At 50.6% G+C, this 19,390-nt stretch overlaps 3 protein-coding genes across 9 annotated transcripts in view; all 3 read right to left on the reverse strand.

Annotated features, from left to right (window-relative positions):
• LOC140914381 (uncharacterized) lies at nucleotides 1-5,764 on the reverse strand. Of its 2 annotated transcripts, XM_073352042.1 has the most exons (3): nucleotides 5,681-5,760; nucleotides 5,396-5,478; nucleotides 1-5,209 (listed from the first exon to the last, which is right to left on the reverse strand). In XM_073352042.1, the coding sequence occupies exons 2-3, from the start codon at nucleotides 5,418-5,420 to the stop codon at nucleotides 3,870-3,872; spliced, it is 1,365 nt and encodes a 454-aa protein (XP_073208143.1). In that variant the 5' UTR covers nucleotides 5,421-5,478; nucleotides 5,681-5,760; the 3' UTR covers nucleotides 1-3,869. The 2 variants fall into 2 exon arrangements, with proteins under 2 accessions (XP_073208143.1, XP_073208141.1); XM_073352040.1 differs by lacking the exon at nucleotides 5,396-5,478 and having other exon boundaries at nucleotides 5,681-5,764.
• LOC140914384 (RNA-binding protein 4B) overlaps nucleotides 5,690-19,390 on the reverse strand; it is a 25,238-nt gene continuing 11,537 nt past the window's right edge. For 2 of the 6 annotated variants that reach the window (XM_073352053.1, XM_073352056.2), the window contains exon 3: nucleotides 13,143-19,334. In XM_073352053.1, coding sequence (XP_073208154.1) covers nucleotides 18,625-19,334 — 710 coding nt within the window. In that variant the 3' untranslated portion in view covers nucleotides 13,143-18,624. Of the gene's footprint in view, nucleotides 5,779-13,142; nucleotides 19,335-19,390 lie in introns of those variants that run through there. The other 4 variants (XM_073352055.1, XM_073352054.1, XM_073352058.1 and 1 more) reach the window with 4 other exon arrangements.
• LOC140914383 (RNA-binding protein 4B) overlaps nucleotides 19,247-19,390 on the reverse strand; it is a 71,458-nt gene continuing 71,314 nt past the window's right edge. Inside the window, exon 4 of the mRNA XM_073352049.1 lies at nucleotides 19,247-19,334. The gene's annotated coding sequence lies outside the window, so the exon portion shown is untranslated. The remainder of the gene's footprint in view (nucleotides 19,335-19,390) is intronic.

A 19,390-nucleotide genomic window follows, 5' to 3' on the forward strand; every position in this document is an offset into this window, starting at 1 on the left:
CCGAAGAAAAACAAGTCTTTATTCGCCCCTACACCGATGCTAGGAGCCTGGGTAATAAACAAGAGGAACTGCAGTTTATTGAGCAATGAGTAATAATTTGCCCCAGTAGGTTTCTGAAACCTGCTGGGATGATTTGCGTGATGGGAATGTTAAAATTCACTGGACACAACCTATTTAGGAAGGGTCAGGTGGATGACAGGGGAGCAGCACTCTCAAAAATGGCATGATCTGCTCCTGAGTCACTGACAGCATGGAAGCAAGAAACCATGAATGCCCACGGATCAATATCCTAAGTGATGAAAGTACATGGTGGGCCACTACTTGGCATCTTCCACAGACCACCATATTGCACCTGCAAATTTTGCCATTTCACTGCTCACCCTCCACTTCCTGATCATGAAATATATCAAACACTGGCCTGGTGTGGAACCCGGTAGACTCTGCTCTGAATCTTTCACCACAATCAAAGCAGACCATGTATTTAACACTACCCATTGCTTCCGGTCTCCTAGCAAGTTTCTGGTAGAGGGCAAAAGTTTCTCTCTCTCTCTCTCTCCTCCCCTCTTCTTTCTAGCTTCCTTGCTCTTGGGACGGACTCTGCTAGTGCTTTTGTGAATTCAAATGAATGACAGGAGCTGATTCTCCTTCACTGACATTTAGTTTGGAGACATGCTCCATGAAGTCTAATACACAAGCCCAGCATGACTTTCCTGGTCAGTCAGCTCTTCCTACCACCAGTGTTGAGGGCTTTGATGATTGTGTTTCTTCCAAACAGTTTAGTGAGATTCCCTGGAGCTTTTTTAAATAGGCACAAAATTTATCATCATCCCATAGAGCAGCTGTTTATAGGGAAGTGCTCCCAGTCCCTGGTAGCACCGTATCTTTATTACCACAGAAGAGCAGGTATCTCTCAGCATCCTCAGTGCAGAGGGCTGAGGAAAAGGAACATAGCATGTCAGCAGTGTCCTTATCCTCCTTGACTGCTCCCACAGCAGTTTAGGTGGTTCATAGGGAGAACCTCCAGGCACTGCTACGGAGTCACTGTCATGCCTTCACAATGCTGCTTGGTAACAAAACTGTAACAAAGAAAACCAGCAAGGTTGACAGTGTACTCCCCCACTGCAGCAGGACTAGATACCTCTCCCACCTTGCCTGCCCCTTGCTTCCCACCACACAAGCTGGGCCTGAGGTTTTCAAAGCCACCAGCGGCATTTAGGCACCACATTCCCATTCTAAGGCCATTTTATGAGTCTACTTCCACTTCCTGCATAGCACCTGCCTAGTATCTCCTGCAGGGGTCCTTGCATTCAGGTCATCCTTTGGGCTGAGCTATAGTGCTGCTTCTCGAGAGACAACCCATCTGGACTAAAAGACTCCAGGCAATGGAGAATCTTCCCTCCCCTTCTGCAGGTCAATTCTTCCACTGGGGGAATCCCCTCCCTGGGAAATACTTGCCACACAAATTAACTCTGGCAATAAGGGGCATCAGCTCCCAGCCCTGCTGGGCATTTGTCTGGGAGATTCCCATGCCCTTGACTGTCAGAAATTTCTCCCTGTAGGGACTGACAGACTGGGATCAAATCACCCCAGTTAGCCTTGCTCTCACTGAGTTAAATGGGTTGAGCTTCTCAAGGCAGGTTTCCGCACCCTCCAAACATCCTCATGGCTCTGTACTGAGCCCTTTCCAATTTTTCCAGTCCCTGGCCTGGATATGCTGTCCCACTGACAGTCTCACCTATGCCATACAGAGAGGTAACACCACTCCCTCCTGGGCACCCAAATCCCTTTGGCAGCTTTGAAACTCTTCTACACCAAAGAGGTGATGGCCCTGCTCAAGAGCCAGGCTGGAGGTTGACTTGTACCATGGCTTGAGATTTATGTTCAACAGACAGAGTGAGGCTCTAGGAGGGCAGGGCAGTTTGCGCTGGTTCTGCCTGCTCAATGGGGTGGCTCAGAGCTAACCAAAGCTGTTGCACTGAAATGTTCTGACCCATTTTACTGGAACCCCCCACCATGACAGTGCTGCAACACGAGGTTTTGGGCTAGCTGTCTGCTATGCTTCCCAGTGTTCCCACTGCGGGACGGGCCAGAAGCTGCTCGTCCTGCTAAAGTTCAACCCCAAGCCCACCTTGCAGGATGCCTTAGGAAACAGCGATGGCCTCTGAGCAGAGCTCCTCCAAAACGGGGGGCAGATGTGATCACCCCCCCAAGCCAGACTGGAAGAGCACAGCCAAAGACTGTCACCTGTACCTTTGCAACATGCATCTTGGGGACTAGACTGAGAAGGGGATGGTTCTGGAGAGATCGTTCAGCGATAACATAGCCCTTGATGAGCTAAGCATCACTCCCTAGAAGTGTTACAATGCAGAAATGGGGGTTTGTTCATCACCAGAGGAAGCTAGAGTGCTGGCAAGAGATACCAGAGAACTGGCCAAGAGACGGGAACCAGGATTGTTGGAAGCAGCACAGACTGGGTTAAAGGACAGAATAGGACAAGGTTGTACAGCCCAAGGCCAGAAGACACTATGGTGATCCTGTCTGACCTACCACATAGCACAGAACCTCACCCCTGACTTCTGCATCCAGCCCAGCTATCAGTGTGCTCCTAAACTAGCAGCCTTCTATGAAGTAGCCACAGGCTGGAGATGCTGCCAGGGGAAGGTGATGTTAGTAGCACCTCATCTGGAGGCGTGTGGTTGGCTGGATTTTCTGGGAGCACCACCCCCATCCTTGGGAATCCTTTGGCCTTTACTTGCAAGTGTCTTGTTTGAGTGCGAACGAAGCTCAACCCTGGGAAAAGGGGAGGAAATGCGACTGCTAGGCAGATGAGTGAAGGGGACTGGACTAGATGACCTCTTAAGGTCCTTTCCAATCCTATGATTCTATGTGGGGTGCTGCAAATAGAAGGGCCCAGAACCAGCTTTTAAGACCCTGGTTCACAAGAGCCTCCCTCTGTACAGCTGGGCACGTGTGGGAATGCCATTGCAGATAACAGGAGAGAAGGGACCGTACCCATCCCCCAGCATCACATGGCCTGGAGGTCCACCTGCAACCATTCCTGCCCCTAGCCCAGATCTGGTGCTGGAGCCAGAGCACAGCCTTTAGAGACATTTGGCCTGGATGTAGGGTCCCCAAGGGATGGAGCATTCCTCCCATCATCCCAGGGGGAGCTGCCTCCTTGGGGAATCCCCCATCCTAACAAACATTTGCCCTTCATTGCTAGTCTGAATTGACCCAGGGTGGCACCTGCCTGCTGAATCTCACTCGGCCTCTATGAGATTCGAGTCCTCCACTCTCTGGAATCTCCTCCCAGCAAAGCAGGGACCCTCATCCTCAACTCAGCACCTTGGCACAGGTGGGAGCTAGATTTACAGATGGCTGGGATCACACAAGGGCTTGGCTGCTCTGACCTGCAGGTTGCTGTCACCGTGTTTACACTGGGCCTAAAAACTGGCTTCTAAACCAATTTAGATCAAACCAGGGCAATTTAAACAAGACCAAAAGGCTGTGCAGGAGCCAGTGTTGAGTTGTTGGATGCTTGATAGGCTGGCTAGAGTTGGGCCAGGTGGCTGTGAACCCTATTGCAGCATAGTCTGATGTGTGATACATTGTGGGTGCTGAGTGATGTGGCCCTTAAAGCAGCAGTAGGGTCTGCAACATTTAATAGGTTCCCAGCTCTGCCCAGGACACCTGGCTATGGTTCCCAATTCCATCCTAGACACCTGGCTATGAGGCTGGGAGTGGGTTCCCAGTTCCGTCCAGGGCAGGGTCCTGTGATGTTTAATAGATTCTCACCCCATTCAAGTGATCTGGCTAGGAGGCTGGCGATGATGGTGTGGCAGGTCCCGCGCTCCAAGCACCGCCATACTCTAAGGCTGTGCCTGCCCCTCCTCCACCTCCTTGTCAGACCCACCATCCTGAGGACCCTCCCCTCCCTCCTTGAGGGGCCAGCAGGGCTGCCAGCCATGCAGGTGGGTGCTCTGGTGCTTGATGAAGTTGGAGCCATGGCTGAAGCTCTTGCCACAGTGCTGGCAGTGGTAGGGGCGCTCACCCGTGTGGGTGCGGCGGTGCTGGGCCAGGTGGGCGGCACGGGAGAAGGCCTTGCCACAGTCGGGGCACTGGTAGGGACGCTCGCCTGTGTGCACGCGGTGGTGCTGCAGAAGGTCAGAGCTCAGCACGAAGCTGCGCCCGCAGTCGGTGCAGCGGTAGGGGCGCTCGCCCGTATGGATGCGCTGGTGACGGATCAGGTTGGAGCTGAGGCTGAAGGCCTTGCCGCACTGCTGGCACCGGTAGGGGCGCTCGCCGCGGTGCGTGCGTTGGTGCTGCAGCAGGTTGGAGCCATGGCAGAAGCTCTTGCCACACTGGGCGCAGCGGTAGGGGCGCTCCCCGGTGTGGGTACGCTGGTGTTGCACCAGGTGGGAGCTGCGGGAGAAGGCCTTGCCGCAGTCGGTGCAGCGGAAAGGCTTCTCGCCTGTGTGGGTGCGGCGGTGTGTGGCCAGGTCGGAGCTGAGCCCGAAGCGCTTGCCACAGTCGGTGCAGAGGTAGGGGCGCTCGCCAGTGTGGGTGCGCTGGTGTCGTGCCAGGTGGGAGCTGCGGGAGAAGGCCTTGCCGCAGGCCGGGCACTTGTAGGGGCGCTCGCCAGTGTGGGTGCGCTGGTGCCGGATCAGGTAGGAGCTCTCGCTGAAGCTCTTGCCGCAGTCGCCGCAGTGGAAGGGACGCTCGCCGGTGTGGATGCGTTGGTGCTGCGCCAGGTTGGAGCGGCGGCTGAAGGCCTTGCCGCAGGCCGGGCAGCAGTAGGGGCGCTCGCCGGTGTGCGTGCGCTGGTGCCGGTGCAGGTTGGAGCTCTGGTTGAAGCTCTTGCCGCACTCGGTGCACTCGTATGGCTTCTCGTCCAGCCGCAGCAGCCGGCGGGCCAGCCCGGGGTTCAGCTCGTAGCTGCGCCCCCCCTCGATGTAGCGGCACGGCTTCACGCCCATCTGCGTCACCCGGTGCACGATGATGTCGCCGAGCTCCTCTAGCCCCTGCTCCAGGTCACCAGAGTCATCCGGCGCCTGTGCCCCAACGCCTGGGCTCTGGTCAGCCATGTCCCATGGGGAGCCAGGAGAGACATCGCCCTTGGAGACCCCTGGCCACATCTTGTGGGATGGCGCCATCTCAGGGCCTTCCTGGTCAGAATCCTCCTCCTCCGAGAGACAGGCGGCACTGTCGTCTGCCGGAAGAGAGCAGAATGCAGGTGAGCATTGCTCTGGGTATGGGAAGAAGGGTACGAGGGTGGGCAACAGGGCACAGGTAACGCATGGCCAGAGATCAGGGCCCTGTCGCACTGCACAGCCTGCCCCCGCCCAAGATCGTGGGAGCCTGTCGCACCATGTGCGGCAGAGGCACAGACACACACCTGACTGACATCGGGGGCCTGTCATGTTGGGTGCTGCACAGACACACAGGGAGAGAAAGACCTTGACCCAAAGAGCTCACCATCTAAATAGACAGAAGGATGTGAGGAGAAACAGAGGCATCAGGAGGGAAAGGGAATCGCCCGAGATCAAAGCTGGGGATAGAACCCAGGAGTCCTGGCTCCCACCCCAGTGCCCTGCCCACTAGACTCCATTCCCTCTTTTTTAAGCTCTAAATTATGCTTCACTCACTGCCAGCTTCCAAAAGGACTGACCCAGTCACTCACCTGCTCCAGCCTCCATTTCCTCTGAGCCCTGGGGATCCGGGACACTGGACTCCTCCCCTGGTTCCATCTGTGTCTGGGTCAGGGGCCGTTAGCCCTGTCTGGAGCAAGCAAAGGGGTGAGATGAGATCCTTTCAGGGACCATCTGCATGGGCTGAGCCCCAGCTCCAGAGGGGGCATTGGGGAAACCCCCTGGAGATGTATTAGTGAGGAAAACACCTGCTGCCCCCTACTGGATATTAAGGGATTTGCAAGTCTATCACATGGCCTCTCTTAAAGGCCCAGCTCCTGGAGGCAGGGGATTCAGTGAAAGTTGCAACTTTTGTTCTTAAAAGCTGAACCCCACACAGATCATTTTTAAGATGCTCATGATTTCTAAGCCAGCCTCATGATTTTTTTTTTAGTACTTGGGGGTGCTGTTTGTTCACTGGAAACAAATCATAAATGCACAACACCAGGTGTTACACATCTTCTTGCAAATCACCTTCAAAACACTGATGAACAGCCAGCTCTCGCACAGTGCTTGTGACCCATGATCTCAAAGCTGTTTACAAAGCAGGTTGCTATTGTCCCCATTTTACAGAGGGGAAACTGGGATACAGAGAGGGGAAGGTCACCCAGCAAGTGAGCTGGGAATAAAATCCAGGAGTCTTGGCTCCTCCTAGCCCCTCCTCCACTATAACTGACTAGACCCCGCTCCTCTCCCAGAGCTGGGATAGAACTCAGGAGTCCTGGCTCCTAACCCCCACTACTCTAACCTACTAGACTTTACTCCCCAACCAGAGCAGGGACAGAAACCAGGAATCCTGGCTCCCAGCCCCCCACCCCTGCTCTATCCACCAGATCCCACTCCTTTCCCAGAGCCATGGATGGAACCCAGGAGTCCTATCTCCCAGTCTCTACTGCTCTAACCTCCTAGGTCCCACTCTCCTTCCAGAGTTGGGGACAGAACCCAGGAATACCCATCGTTCCAGGTATTCTAGTCCAGGAACTAGGTGAGGGCACTCTGAAAACACAAGGAAGGAAGCCTGGGGAAAAAATCAGCCCAGACCACTCAGGGTCTTAGACACTATGGCCAAAATCCCTGATAGAAAATCCCACCGAATGAGGGGAAATTAGGCCCCCAAACCTCTCTTGGTCCCTAGTGCCCTGGAGCATCAGCTTTCAAGTGGTAGATGGCAAATATCAGGCGAGAAGTTGCTTCTACCCACCTTATAGTAGATTGTTGTCTTCCAGGACACCATGCCCCACCCTAAGCAGCTGCACTGTAGACATGAGTATGTGTGTGGGTATGTGTGCATGACAGAAAAGCTTTAGAAGGCTTTGATCATTGTCAGTGAGACAGAGGAGATTAGAACCCAAACACTAACTGCCTATTGAAGTTAGTCATAAGGGCAGACTGGTCCAGTGGGCAGACCACTGGACTGGAACTCCTAGGTTCTAGCCTAGCTTGGGGAGAAGAGTGGGATCTAATGGTTAGAGAAGGGGGGACACTGGGAGTCAGGACTCCTAGGTTCTATCTCAGCTCTGCGACTGACTTTGGGAAAGTCCCTTCCCTTCTCGATGCCCGTTTTCCTTCCCACCTCTTGTCCATTTAAATGATAGGCCCTGGGGAAAACTGAAAAATTGATCCTCCAGAACCTGCTTTGTGACACACAACAAGAGACAATCCCTGCCCCAAAGAGCTCACAGTAAATCCATGCTTTTCGCAGCCCCCAGGTGGGCTACGAAAGGCCAATCAGGAGTCCTGAGGCATTGCAAATGTTATTACAATCTCTCTCCCTCCACACTCCCTCCCCCATATACCTTGACCCTTCAAGGTCAAATATTTTCCATCAACCTCTCAAAATAAACACTGCATTATATCTCTACAGTTAGCATTGTTGTCAGTGATAGATGATTTTACTATAAATTTGATAGCAAAGCTGAAGGGGAAAAAAAAAAATCACAAAAAATGTTGATTTCAATTAAGAGGTGACTGACCTGGGAAGGTTGAGAAACAGCAGTGTGTGTATACGAAAGGTGGGGTCAGAAACAAAGGCACCAAGAGGGGAAGGGACTTGACCAAGGTCAGTGGCAGATCCAGGAATAGAAACCAGTCGTTCTGACTTTCAGCCACTCCCTTTCCCCTAACCACTAGACCCCACTCCCCTCCCTCAGCTGAGAAAGCAACCCAGGAATCCTGGCTCCCAACCCCCCTTGCTAGAGCCACTAGACCCACTCGTCTCCCAGAGCTGGGAATGGAGCCCAGCAGTCCTGATTCCCAGACCACTGCCCTTTCCACTGGCCTGTGCTGCCCTTCATTAGATCTTTTATCATGCCAGCCCCCTCCCCATGTAATCAGTCCCTGTAAGTACCCACTGTACGAGAGGACCTGTGCTCAAGGGGGTGGTTCGGCCCAACTCCTGATTTGCGGCAGGGTCCCTCACCCAGCTGCCCACGCCATCTCGGTGTCAATGACCCTGCATGATGCACAACATCCCAATAACTCCCTTTCCAGAGACCCCATAGCATTAAATTGCCCTTGCACCCTCAGCACGACAGGAATTGACAAGGTGGGTGAGGTAATAGCTTTTATTGGACCAATTACTATTGGTGAGAAAGACAAGCTTAAGGTCAGACCTGAAGAAGAGCTCTGTGAAAGCTTCTCTCTCCAAGTTGGTTCAATAAAAAGATATTACCTCACCCACCCGTCTCTCTAATATCCTGGGACCGACATGGTTACAACAACACTGCACACAGGAATTACCTCGACTATCCCCACAGACCTGGGCACACATATAACCAGCTCCCAAAGGACTTTACAGGCCATACCTCCTTTTCTGTTTGGAACATTGGAGGTAACTGTACACACATGGCACCCACTGAAATGCAGCTGCCTTAGGGGTGAGGACTGTTTATACAGGATCCTCATTCGGAGCAGTGATACAGCCATGGCTGGGGTGCGGCACAGGGGGCATTTACATGAGATCCCTCATCCAAAGCTGAGATGCAGCCACCTCTAGAGTGAGACACACAGGCTGGTCATACAGGGATCCCTTGCCTGGCACTAAGATACAACTGCCTCTGGGATGGGGCAGTTCATACAAAACTCCCTCACCCAGGGCTGAGATACACACGTCACTGGGGTAAGGCACGGGGTCTGTCGTATACAGGCATCCCTCATCTGGTACTAAGATGCAGCCACGTCTGGGGTGGGGCACAAAGGCTGTTCACACACGTATCCCTCACCACAATGCTGAGATGTGGTAAGACCTAATTGGTGTTCACAGCCAAGGGCAGATGGCAGCCACTGGGTAGGGCAGAGATGCCCCAGCACAGAGTGAGGGAGGGTGGGTGGGATCTATTCCGGGTCCTGTGGCCCGCAGCCAGGACAGGGCTATCTCTTTGTCCCCAGCCCCTCTGGGGCTGCCCCTGCTGGTCACTCACCTGGCTCTCCACAGGACACGGGAGGAGGATGCAGGCAGGGGTAGTGGGGGTCTTGCAGCAGCAGCAGCTACCTAAGAAGGGAGAGCGCAGCCTGACCCCTTTGTGTGGCTTCCCCTGCACGGCACCCTGGGAAATATCCAGGCTCTCGCAAGTCGCAAAGCACTCTGGGGAAGGTAGTTCCTATGGGGAGGGGACGCCAGAGGTGATGGTTGCTTGGCTTCAAGAAAGGCGGTTGCTAGGGGTGGAGTCCTTTCCCGGAGGCAGTTGCTATGGGGTGGGGGAGACGTGATTTCTATTGCGGGGGGTGCCTGCTGCAGGAATGGCAGTTTCTAGTGGTGGGGGAGGCACCGAGGGTGGTGTCTATGTTGGGAGCTCCAGAGGGGTTTGCGGCACAGCTTCTGTATTTTGGGGGAAGTACTTTCTATTGGCAAAAAGAAAAGGAGGACTTGTGGCACCTTAGAGGCTAACCAATTTATTTGAGCATAAGCTTTCGTGAGCTACAGCTCACTTCATCGGATGCATACCGTGGAAACTGCAGCAGACTTTATATACACACAGAGAATATGAAACAATACCTCCTCCCACCCCACTGTCCTGCTGGTAATAGCTTATCTATTGGGGGCAGCTCTGGGAGAAGCGGTTTCAATGTTGGAGCAGAGCTCCCCCCTGCAGGGTCAGCTCCCCTATGGCTGTGCCTAAAGCCCTGCCACTGCATCATGGCCCCATCCCCACTTGGCTTGTTGGTGACAGAGATCCCTCAGCATTTGTCCCAGCAGCCAGGGTGTCTGCATGAATAGAGGAGCTGACCCCACTGCACTCTGTCCCACAGAGACCCCTTCTGGGGCAGGACTGCTAATTAACACCCATCCTGAGATGCACAGAGCAGTTCCCCCTGCTCGGAGCAATTAGCTCAGGCTCCCTACAGTCTCAGCCAGAGTCACTGCATTGTTTACACTGCTCCAAGCAATCAGCTCAGGTTTTCTGCAGATGCAGCCAGTGTCCCTGGAGTGATTAGACTAAAAGCAATTCCTTCTCTCAGGTAATTGTCTCAGGATCTCTACAGACTCAGGCCATGTCTAAACTAGTGATCTTACAGTAGCACAGCTGTACTGATGCAGCTATGCTGCCGTACGATCTCCCATGTAGCTGCTCTGTGCCTACAGGAGAGCTCTCCTGTGGACAGACAACCCCCAACAAGCGGCAGTAGCTATGTCAGCGCTGACATAGCACTGTCCACAGCAGCACTTCTGTCAGTGTAACTTTTCACACCCCCGAGTGACATAAGTTATAGCAACAAAAGTGCTAGGGTAGACGTAGCCTCAGGCAAGTGTCACGACATTGGTTACAACTGAGCTTTCCTCCACTTGGAGTGATTGGATGAGGCTCGCTGCAGGCGAGGCAGGCAAGCAACCAGGTATTGCTGCATCAGATTACATGTTCAAGCTTTTCTCCCTAACCCCAAGGGCTGGAAATGAACTTTTTATTTGAAATTAATAGAGCCCTATAAATCCACAGATATCTGCAGACCCTTTTTGTAGACTGGATGCGGATAAAATTTTTCTATCCAAACAGGGCTCTATATATGGAAGTTGAGACTCTGGTATAGTCATAAATCCAGACACTGGTGCCAGAACCTGGGCATGGTCATATACTGCCTTAATCCAGCCCTGCTGAGTACAGCCTGAGTTCCCAGTGCTGCTACAAACCTCAGCGCATTATGGGTAATTTTGCACCATCATCTGGGAGCCAAATGCACTCAATTCCCACAACCCTGCATGGGGCAGTATGAACTGGCTGATAGCTTCTGGCTGGGATGACCTCTTGGCACCAGAGGGCAAGATAGTGGCACGATGGGCATTGTGAGACAGCACTAGGGGAAAAGTCCACCACATCTGTGGTATGACGCTGCCCTTTGTTGAACTCAGACTTGAGTCAACCTAAACCAAGGTTGACCCTTGGTTGCTGCAACTCATACCTCAATCTGCACACGACTGTAGGTTGTGTCTGGAAGGAGGGTGGGTGCAATCAGTTAATATGCTAGACATGAGCACAGGCTGTTGCTCTCCTAGCTACCTGGTAGCTCCTCAGCTTCCCTGCTGCAGAGCTCAAATTGGAAGGTGAGAAATTCCTGCTCTCCCATAAAGAGCTGTGCGTTATCTCCAGTGCACTGCCCGAGGGGAGCCCGTCTCCATCCCTAACCCAGGCTGTAGCAACCATGGTAGCCAGCAGGATCTTTGCACATTTCATAGAGTGGGAGGAAGCAGGATTTGAAGACGCAGGAGAGACATGACAGGCATCTCTGACCCAGGATGGGAAAGTCATGGGGGAGAGCACAGGGCCCTCCTGAAATTACTTCCCCAGCTATCCTATGCATCTAGGGGGTTAAACACTCAGTTCCCACTTGAACTAGTGAATGGTGCAGAGCCCATAACTTTAACTCTAAGTGCTGGCACAGAATCTGAGCTCCACAATCTTCTTCTGCCTAGGGCAGCCCTCCCGTATAATCTGACCCCTTTACTCTGCATCTCATTCCCATGGGTATTGCCACAATGGAGCAGACCTGTGGGCCTATCTAGCCCAATATCCCATCTCTGTGAGCTGCTTCAGAGGAAAGTGCATGAATCCCCAGAGGAGGCAGCACTGGGATAATTAGTGACCTTCTTTCCCCCTTAGCTAAGGGTCAGCTCATACTCTGAAACAGGCAGGCTTCGAGCTATTCACAAGGTTCTTTATTTTTCATTGTTTAATTTTAGTTATTCCCAATACCCCTATAAGCATTCGATCCCTTTTTGGAGTCTACTCAGCTCTCGCTCTCAGTGACATCTTGTGGCAACAAGTTTCCCAGATTAAGTGTGCGGAGAGAGTGCGTGAAGAAGTATTTCCTTTTGCCACTCTTCAGTTTCCCTACAACCCTTGTTCTTGTATCATGAAATGAGCTGAACTGAAGCTCCCACCTACCTTCTCCAGTACATCGTCTTTCACCAAGTCCCAGCCTGTCTCCTCTCTAAAGATGAGCAACCACTGTCTTTCCACTCTCTCTTAAGAAGAGATTTCCCCCTCCATTCTTGTCCCTCATCTCTAAAGCCAGTTGGATTCATACAGTTTAAGGCCAGAAGGGACCACTAGATCCTCAAATCTATAACAGGCCATACAATCTCAGGCAGCAATTCCTGGATCAGGCACCTCCCTTCTACCTGAACTATAGCATATATTTTAGAAAGACATTCACTCTTAAGGCTTAATGTATGAAATGATCAGAACCAAACACAGAATTTCAGAAGTGGGCAGCCCCTGCTTTGGGAAGGATGGTCCAGTGGTTCAGGTCCTTTGAAATAAATATATTCTCACTAGGTGAGAGCTCTTTGGGGCAGGGACTGTCTCTCACTATGGCTGTTGGAGACTCCAGGAGTTACTCTAGTAGAATACCACTCCCTCAAGCCAGCTCCTGCATGACTGGATTGTGCCCCTGCACGGATTGAAGCAAAGAGCTTGGCCCTGAAGCATAAACCTCTACTGCTCAAGCTGAACAATGAGGTTGCAGCAGACAAATGCTCTGGGCCCTGCTGGGGGTAGGAGATGAACCCATCAGGGGCTAAGGTTTTTTTCCTGGAAGAAAGAACAGCCAGGGCCCTCTGTTGGAAATTTTTATTTTGCTGGAAAAGCCGTGGTCAAAACTCCACAACAGATTCTAACAGATAAGCTTCTATGCAAGCACTAGCTGCTTTGGAAACACCTCAGCCACAGTCTAGTCTCAGAGGAGGTGGGTTTGAACTGGGATTCAGATCAACTCCCAAGACAAAAACAACAAATAAATAAAGAGGAGACTTGGGATTCTCCATCCACAACGCTGAGAAGAGAAAGGAAATAATGACGTGAACTCTATCAGTAAGTTAGTTACCTGGAAGACGGTGAATCCCCACCCCAACCCATGCAGAACCTGAGCCCAGAAAGGGCCAATGTGGAGTTAGGGGAAGAAAGGAACTATGCTTGCAAGTGTGGGGAAGTGCTCAAGGACTGAAAAATTAAGAAAAAAAGATACAGTGGGTCACAACTTTACTGAAACACAAGAACCTCCATTAAAAATAAACACACTAGAGGCAGCCAATACCCGTCGCAGGCAGCGGGATGGTGGGGGAAGTAGGACAAACTTTCCCGTGTAATGGGAGCCCGAGGGTCCGCCCGAGAATACGCTACCTGAAAGAAAGCACAATACAGTTTCAAAGGCTTATGTCAGAAGTAGCCACGGTGGCAAAAAGCCCAGAGATCTCATGCCCACCCCAAGCCCTCGCACTGTCCACACACAGAACCCATGCTGATTTAAAGTTGGCTTTAAACTGGTGCAAAGCCCTGGGTGGACACTCCTATTCTGAAGAACTTTAAACCAGTCCATAACCAATTTACACTGAAATGAAATAAGCCTGGTTTAAAGCCCACCCACATGTCTTTCTTGCACTGGTTTCTGTCAACCAGTTTAAAAATCATGCCTTAAGTGAAAATTCGTGCAACTTTCAAGTGTAGGTAATGCTAAATCTCCCTAGGAGTTAGCTCAACTTTACCGCAAGGTAGCTCTAAAACGAAAGGAGCTCCTTGCCTAACACGATACATGAAGTGTGGTCCAGTTGATAGGAAACTAGATTGAGAATAAGGAGACCAGTGATCTATTCCTGTCTCTGGGTGAGGAGTGGTGGCTGGAGCAAGGAGGAGCCTGCAGAACAACTGATTCTATTCCTGGATCTGTCATTGAGCTGCTGAGACACCTGGTCAAGTCTTCTCTCCTCTCTGCACCTGTGGTCCCCCTCCCAACCTGGGTCTATTTAGACTGCAAGCTCTTCAGGGCAGGGACTATCTTTGTCTGCAGAGTACAGTGGGACTCTGATCTTAATTGGGGACCCTATGTGCTACCATAACACTAGGCTGACTGGGCCAAATTGCTAACACTTTAGCTGTATAGACACTGACGAATCTCCACAACAGCCCCTGGGTGGTAAGATGACAATGGTGAAGTGACTCACAGCTTGTCTACACAGGGACACTCTGGAAAGTGAAGATGAATTAAGTAACGGTGTGAATTTTAAGTGCATTAAGCCCCTGTGTGAATGCTCTTATTCAGAATTAAAATGGCCTTACTTTGGTTAGCATAATTCACTTCCAAAGTGAATTAAACTAAACTGAACGGAGGCCACTGTAGTCCTGAATAAGAATGTCCACACAAGGATTTAATGCAGTTTAACTAATCCACTTTAAAAGCTAAGTCACAATTTTCTCACGGGCATGGCTACACTTGCAGATGTAGAGCGCTTTGAGTTAAACCAGCCTTCGTAAAGCGCAGTAGGGAAAGCGCTGCAGTCTGTCCACACTGACAGCTTCAAGCACATTGGCGTGGCCACATTTGCTGCACTTGCAGCAGCATTGGGAGCGGTGCTTTATGGGCAGCTATCCCAGCATGCAAGTGGCTGCAATGTGCTTTTCAAATAGGGATGGGTGGGGTGGAGTGTGACTGGGAGTGTGTATGTGGGGGGAGACAGAGTGGGTTTTTGGGGGGCTGAGAGCATGTCAACATGTGGTCTTGTAAGTTCAGACAGCACCAGACCCCCCTCTCCCACCCCTGTCTCTCTCTTATACAGCATTCCACAGTAATGGTTGCTTTGTCTCATAGGAGATAAGCAGCCTGCTGTCAGAACATGAACTTTCAACGGGCATTTCTGCATTCCTACAGCGGGTTCCAAACAATGACAAGAGTGGCCACTTGACTTAAGGGGATTATGGGACCTTTCTGGAGGCTGATCAGAGCGCAGTAAAGCAACACCTCGTTCACACTGGCGCCGCAGCACTCCAGTGGGGGTGCAGCAAAGTCATTCCACTCGCCGAGGTGGAGTACCAGCAGTGCTGTAGCCGCGGAGTCAGAGCGCTCTTTGTGCCTTGCCAGCGTGGATGGGTAGTGAGCTAGTGTGCCTGGGGCTCCTTTATTGCACTGTAACTCACAAGTGTAGCCAAGCCCCAAGTATCCCCGTGTAGACAAACCCTTAGTTTGCTGTAGCTTAACCCTCACTACAGCCAACTAAGGACACTTCAACTCTGAATGACAGTGTCCACATAGGGGTTTGATGTGCTTTAACTTCACACCTTGAGTTAATTAGTCTTAACTCCCCAAAGTGTTCCCCTGTGGACTAGACCTCACAGTTAGAGAGAAAATTAGATCTCAGGCCTAACTGCCTCCCAGTGCTGCACTTCTTTCTCAGTGTAGACCACACTGCTGCTGCCACAGGTCTCACCCGCAGAAGCCAATGGAGCTACATCTGCTTCTGACTGTGCAGCACTTACTGCAAATATTCAGCAGTGGGTCCCAGTTAGCTCAAGATGACTTTGAAGTCCCTGGAGTTTAATTTTAATGCTAAGTGAAGTCCGTTCTGTGCTCTCACTCTGGTTCCCATTCAGCAAAGCCTGTGCTTACATCCATCACCATTCAGCAAAGCACATGCTTAAGTTCCATTGACTCAAAGCATGAGCTCAGTTTTAAGCATGTGGTTCACTGTCTGGCTGAACTAGGGCCACTACCTTCTATCACATATATTCTGCTGACAACAGGAGCCAATGGCATTTTGGGAGGCCCTTTGCTCTTGCAATGACTTGGCAGCCAGAGTGCTGAGTAAGTTACAGTAAGAGGTTATCAAACAGAATGAACGAGTTAAAGTTTTAGCTAATCACTACTTTGGGGTTTCGTTGCCTCCAAGTGTCACTCCCCACACCGGCTACCACAATCTTGGACAATGCCCAGTTTTGCCCATCCAACACGTACTGACAGGTTATAGAGCTGGTGCATTTACAAACTGCCATTCACAGCCAAATTCCCACCACTGCCCCTGTGGAATACTTTATGGGCTTTTACAAGACAGTGGTGAAGCTGGCATAAGAGCTCATGTCAGAGGCAAAATGCATTCGCCGATTCAGCCACTCCACTGGTTGAACACAGTTGTCCACATTAATGTGCGTTGTTTTGCTCTGCTGTACTCAAGATTCCTTCAAGCTAAAACAACACAGCACAAACTATCTGCTCTGATCACTGTTAAAACCTGAGGGAACTGAATCAGAGGTATGTTTTTAGAAGGATTTTGATATTCCAGTGCAGCATGTGCATTCTAGTAGTCTCGCAAACTTGAAAGCCCGTGCATGATGATGATTTATAAATGTAAAGCCAGACAGGACCATTAGTATATATGTGCTGCCACTCCCATATAACACAGGTGAGAGAATGCCACTCAGCCCAATATTTTGTATTTGAATAAAGCACTTTCCAGAAAGACAGTCAGGCTGGACTGGAGGCTTCATGAGATGGAAAATGCACCACTTCCCCTGGGAGTTTATTCCAATGGTTAATCAACCTCACTGTGGAAAATTTGTGCCTCCTTTCTAATTTGAGTTTGTCTGGCTTTAACTCTCAGCCATTGGTTCTTGTTCTGTCTCTGCTAGATGTAAAAGCCCATTAGTAGCCAGGATTTTCTCCACGTGAAAACACTTATACATTGTAATCAAGTCACCTGTTGAGCAGGACCTGGTTTGGGGAGACATAAGGAATGGGACTAGGATGACAGAAAAGGCAGTAGAAAGCTCCCAGAATTTTCTTTCCATTTGCGATTTCTGCCACTGCCCCCAAATGTAGGGGTAAAGAATGAAGATTAAAAGAAGCCGGGTGCACGGGAGGGGCAGGGGAGACAGGAGAAGATGAGCAGGGATTGGGAAACAGACCCCTAAAACCTGTAACCCCAAGCCAGGAGTTTGGAGCAGGACAACAGGTCAGTCCAGAGCGACTGATTTATGAAGACATGGTCAGGCTGGACAGCACAGCTATGGACCTGTAGGAAGGAGAACAACCACCAGCATGTCCATAGCATTAGAAGGGCCCTGGACAGCACCAAGTGTCAGCAGAGTATATAAAGGCTGTGGTGGCAATGGGGGCGAGAGATGGTTCAGAGTTACACAAAGGGGAATTAGTCAGGAGTAATAGGATGGAGTTAAAGGAAATAGCAGGAGAAAACTGAGGGATAACATCCCAAGAGAAGCAGGAATCCAGGTGTTTGAGTTGGAACTGGACAAGACAAAAACCCTGAGAACACTCCTGAGTTACAGTTGGTGCCAGGGTGAACTCACTTCATGTTTTAAAGATTTGCTTTGCAACCACAAGGCCTAACAACTTAAACAAACAGATTCTCACACAATCACATGACTGCTGGGGCTTTAACATCAACTATTGTGAGACTTGTGATACAGTTGAGAGACTCAGCAATACAGAGGTTCCTGCCCATGTGAAATGTACTTTTAAGATTAAAGCTGATAGACTTTTTAAAACTTGGAGTTTACTCTTGTTGCATTTCACTGAAACAATGAAAACAGATTGATTAACTAGACTTTGTTTAGTCAGTATCTATTGGCTCTCAGATGCTGCAAACAACATAGGGAAAGATTTCTTTCATAAATCTTACTAACAAACATCTCTACTGACCCAAGCATTTTAGAGGTTTTCATGCCACAAGGGACCTCCTGTAGTCAGGCCTGTACAACAGGCCAGGGAATTTCATCCTATCATGCCCGGATCCTGTTCAATAAATTGCAGCTGAGCTGAAGTGTGGCTTTTAGAAAGCTTTATAACCTTGATTTAAAGATTTCAAGCAATGGAGAATTGCAAAGGCTTGTTTTAAAATTAAGACTTGTTGGGGCCAAATCTGACTTGACACTGTATTTTTAAATGTTGCTCAGGGACAGAAAAAAAGTCTATTTTATAAGGCCCTTAAACAGGAAGATCAAAATCTCTGCCAGTTTTAGAGTATGCTTTTAGAGCAGCATTTGCATGGCAGAAATAAGTGTGCAAAAATAATTCTATCCTCTTCTCAAGAATAAATTGCTGGGTGATTTCAAGGCCTATAAAAAAAAAGGCACATAGACAACACTTCAGATCCAGCATGGAGATATGGATCTTGTCAATTTCCAACAGGGGAAACAGTGACATATTCCTTACTGACCTAGAGCCATTATAGTAAGTGACTGATAAACATAGCTTTAAATCTGGAGTTGCTTTAAAGTCCAGATTTAGACCCTGTGCTAAAATAGCAAAGCAAGGTTGACACTGACCCCATACCAACTGTCTGAGTGCATACTGCCTATCACAAATCATCTTCACTGAAAAACATGATGAATGAGTTAGGATAGGACAAAAAAGAGCTGGGCCCACTCAACACTGGTGGTAAAGATTATTCTAAAAGACTCCATGCCCGTCCCATGTGAATGCACACTTGTTCTGGCTGCTTCACGATGTAGGTAGTTCACTGAAGTGCAAGTACTCCATTAATGTGGTAAAGGTGTCAGGCTTTTACCAGCAACACTAACAATATCCTTTCACTCGGCTAAAGTTGGTAGATCACAGAAAGATGCTAGTAGAAACCTTGGTAAATCTTACTGTGCATCAAGCCCAATTTATACTCCAGCAGCACACACGTCCTGCCACTCACAAAGCTCTCACCTCCGACTCAAAACGCAGAGTACCGCGCCCTGTCTGCGTATGACTCCCGCTCGAACCGCTGCACATCGTAGAGGGAGGCCCGAGCGACCGACGAGACTGGAGACAGCTGACAACGTTCGTAAGCATACGCCTCTCCAACGGTGGTGGCCGCGGTTGCCGTGCGACGCAGGGGGCTTCTATCCCGGGTGTAATAGGTGGAGGACGCGGCTGCCGCAGCAGCAGTTGCAGCTGCAGCGACTGCTGCTGCTGCTCCCGGGGTTGGCAGCAGCGCTCTATCGTAAGGGTCTAGGGTAGTAGTGAGGCGATTGGCCATGGCTGTGGTGGCGGCCATGGCTGTGGTGGCGGCCATGGCTGTGGTTTGTACTTGGGAGTATTGCGCGTACTGCGAATACTGGGCCATTGTTTGCTCTGCATAGGCGTCGTATGCAGATGCCGTAGCATAGGGCCTCACGCGGTATCTTTTGTAGTAGTCGACCATTGCTCCATACCCATCATCGTAATACATGGTCTCCCCATAGCCCGCGGGGTAGGGAGTGCGCACCGCTCCGTACTGCTCATTATAGGTTTCGGTAAAGTCAGGCACTTGCCCCGTGCGATCTACCGGACACTCTTTAGACCAGTGCCCTTCTTTCCCGCACCGATAGCAGCCGCTCTTGTCTCCCATCCCAGGTATCGTCCGAAGCCGACTGGTGGACAACTGCACGCGCATCCGCTTGCCTTTAAGAAACAGACGCAAGAATGGTTGCTATAATAACTGATGCCACATGGAAAAC

This window comes from Lepidochelys kempii, chromosome 7 (assembly GCF_965140285.1).
Source record: "Lepidochelys kempii isolate rLepKem1 chromosome 7, rLepKem1.hap1, whole genome shotgun sequence".
Taxonomy (NCBI): Eukaryota; Metazoa; Chordata; order Testudines; family Cheloniidae; genus Lepidochelys; species Lepidochelys kempii.

Coding starts and splice junctions, on each gene's coding strand:
- LOC140914381 (XM_073352040.1), bottom strand. CDS start 5,747: ATGGAACCAGGGGAGGAGTCCAGTGTCCCGGATCCCCAGGGCTCAGAG. Junction 5,210..5,680: donor GGAAATGGAGGCTGGAGCAG/GTGAGTGACTGG, acceptor CTCTTCCGGCAG/ACGACAGTGCCGCCTGTCTC.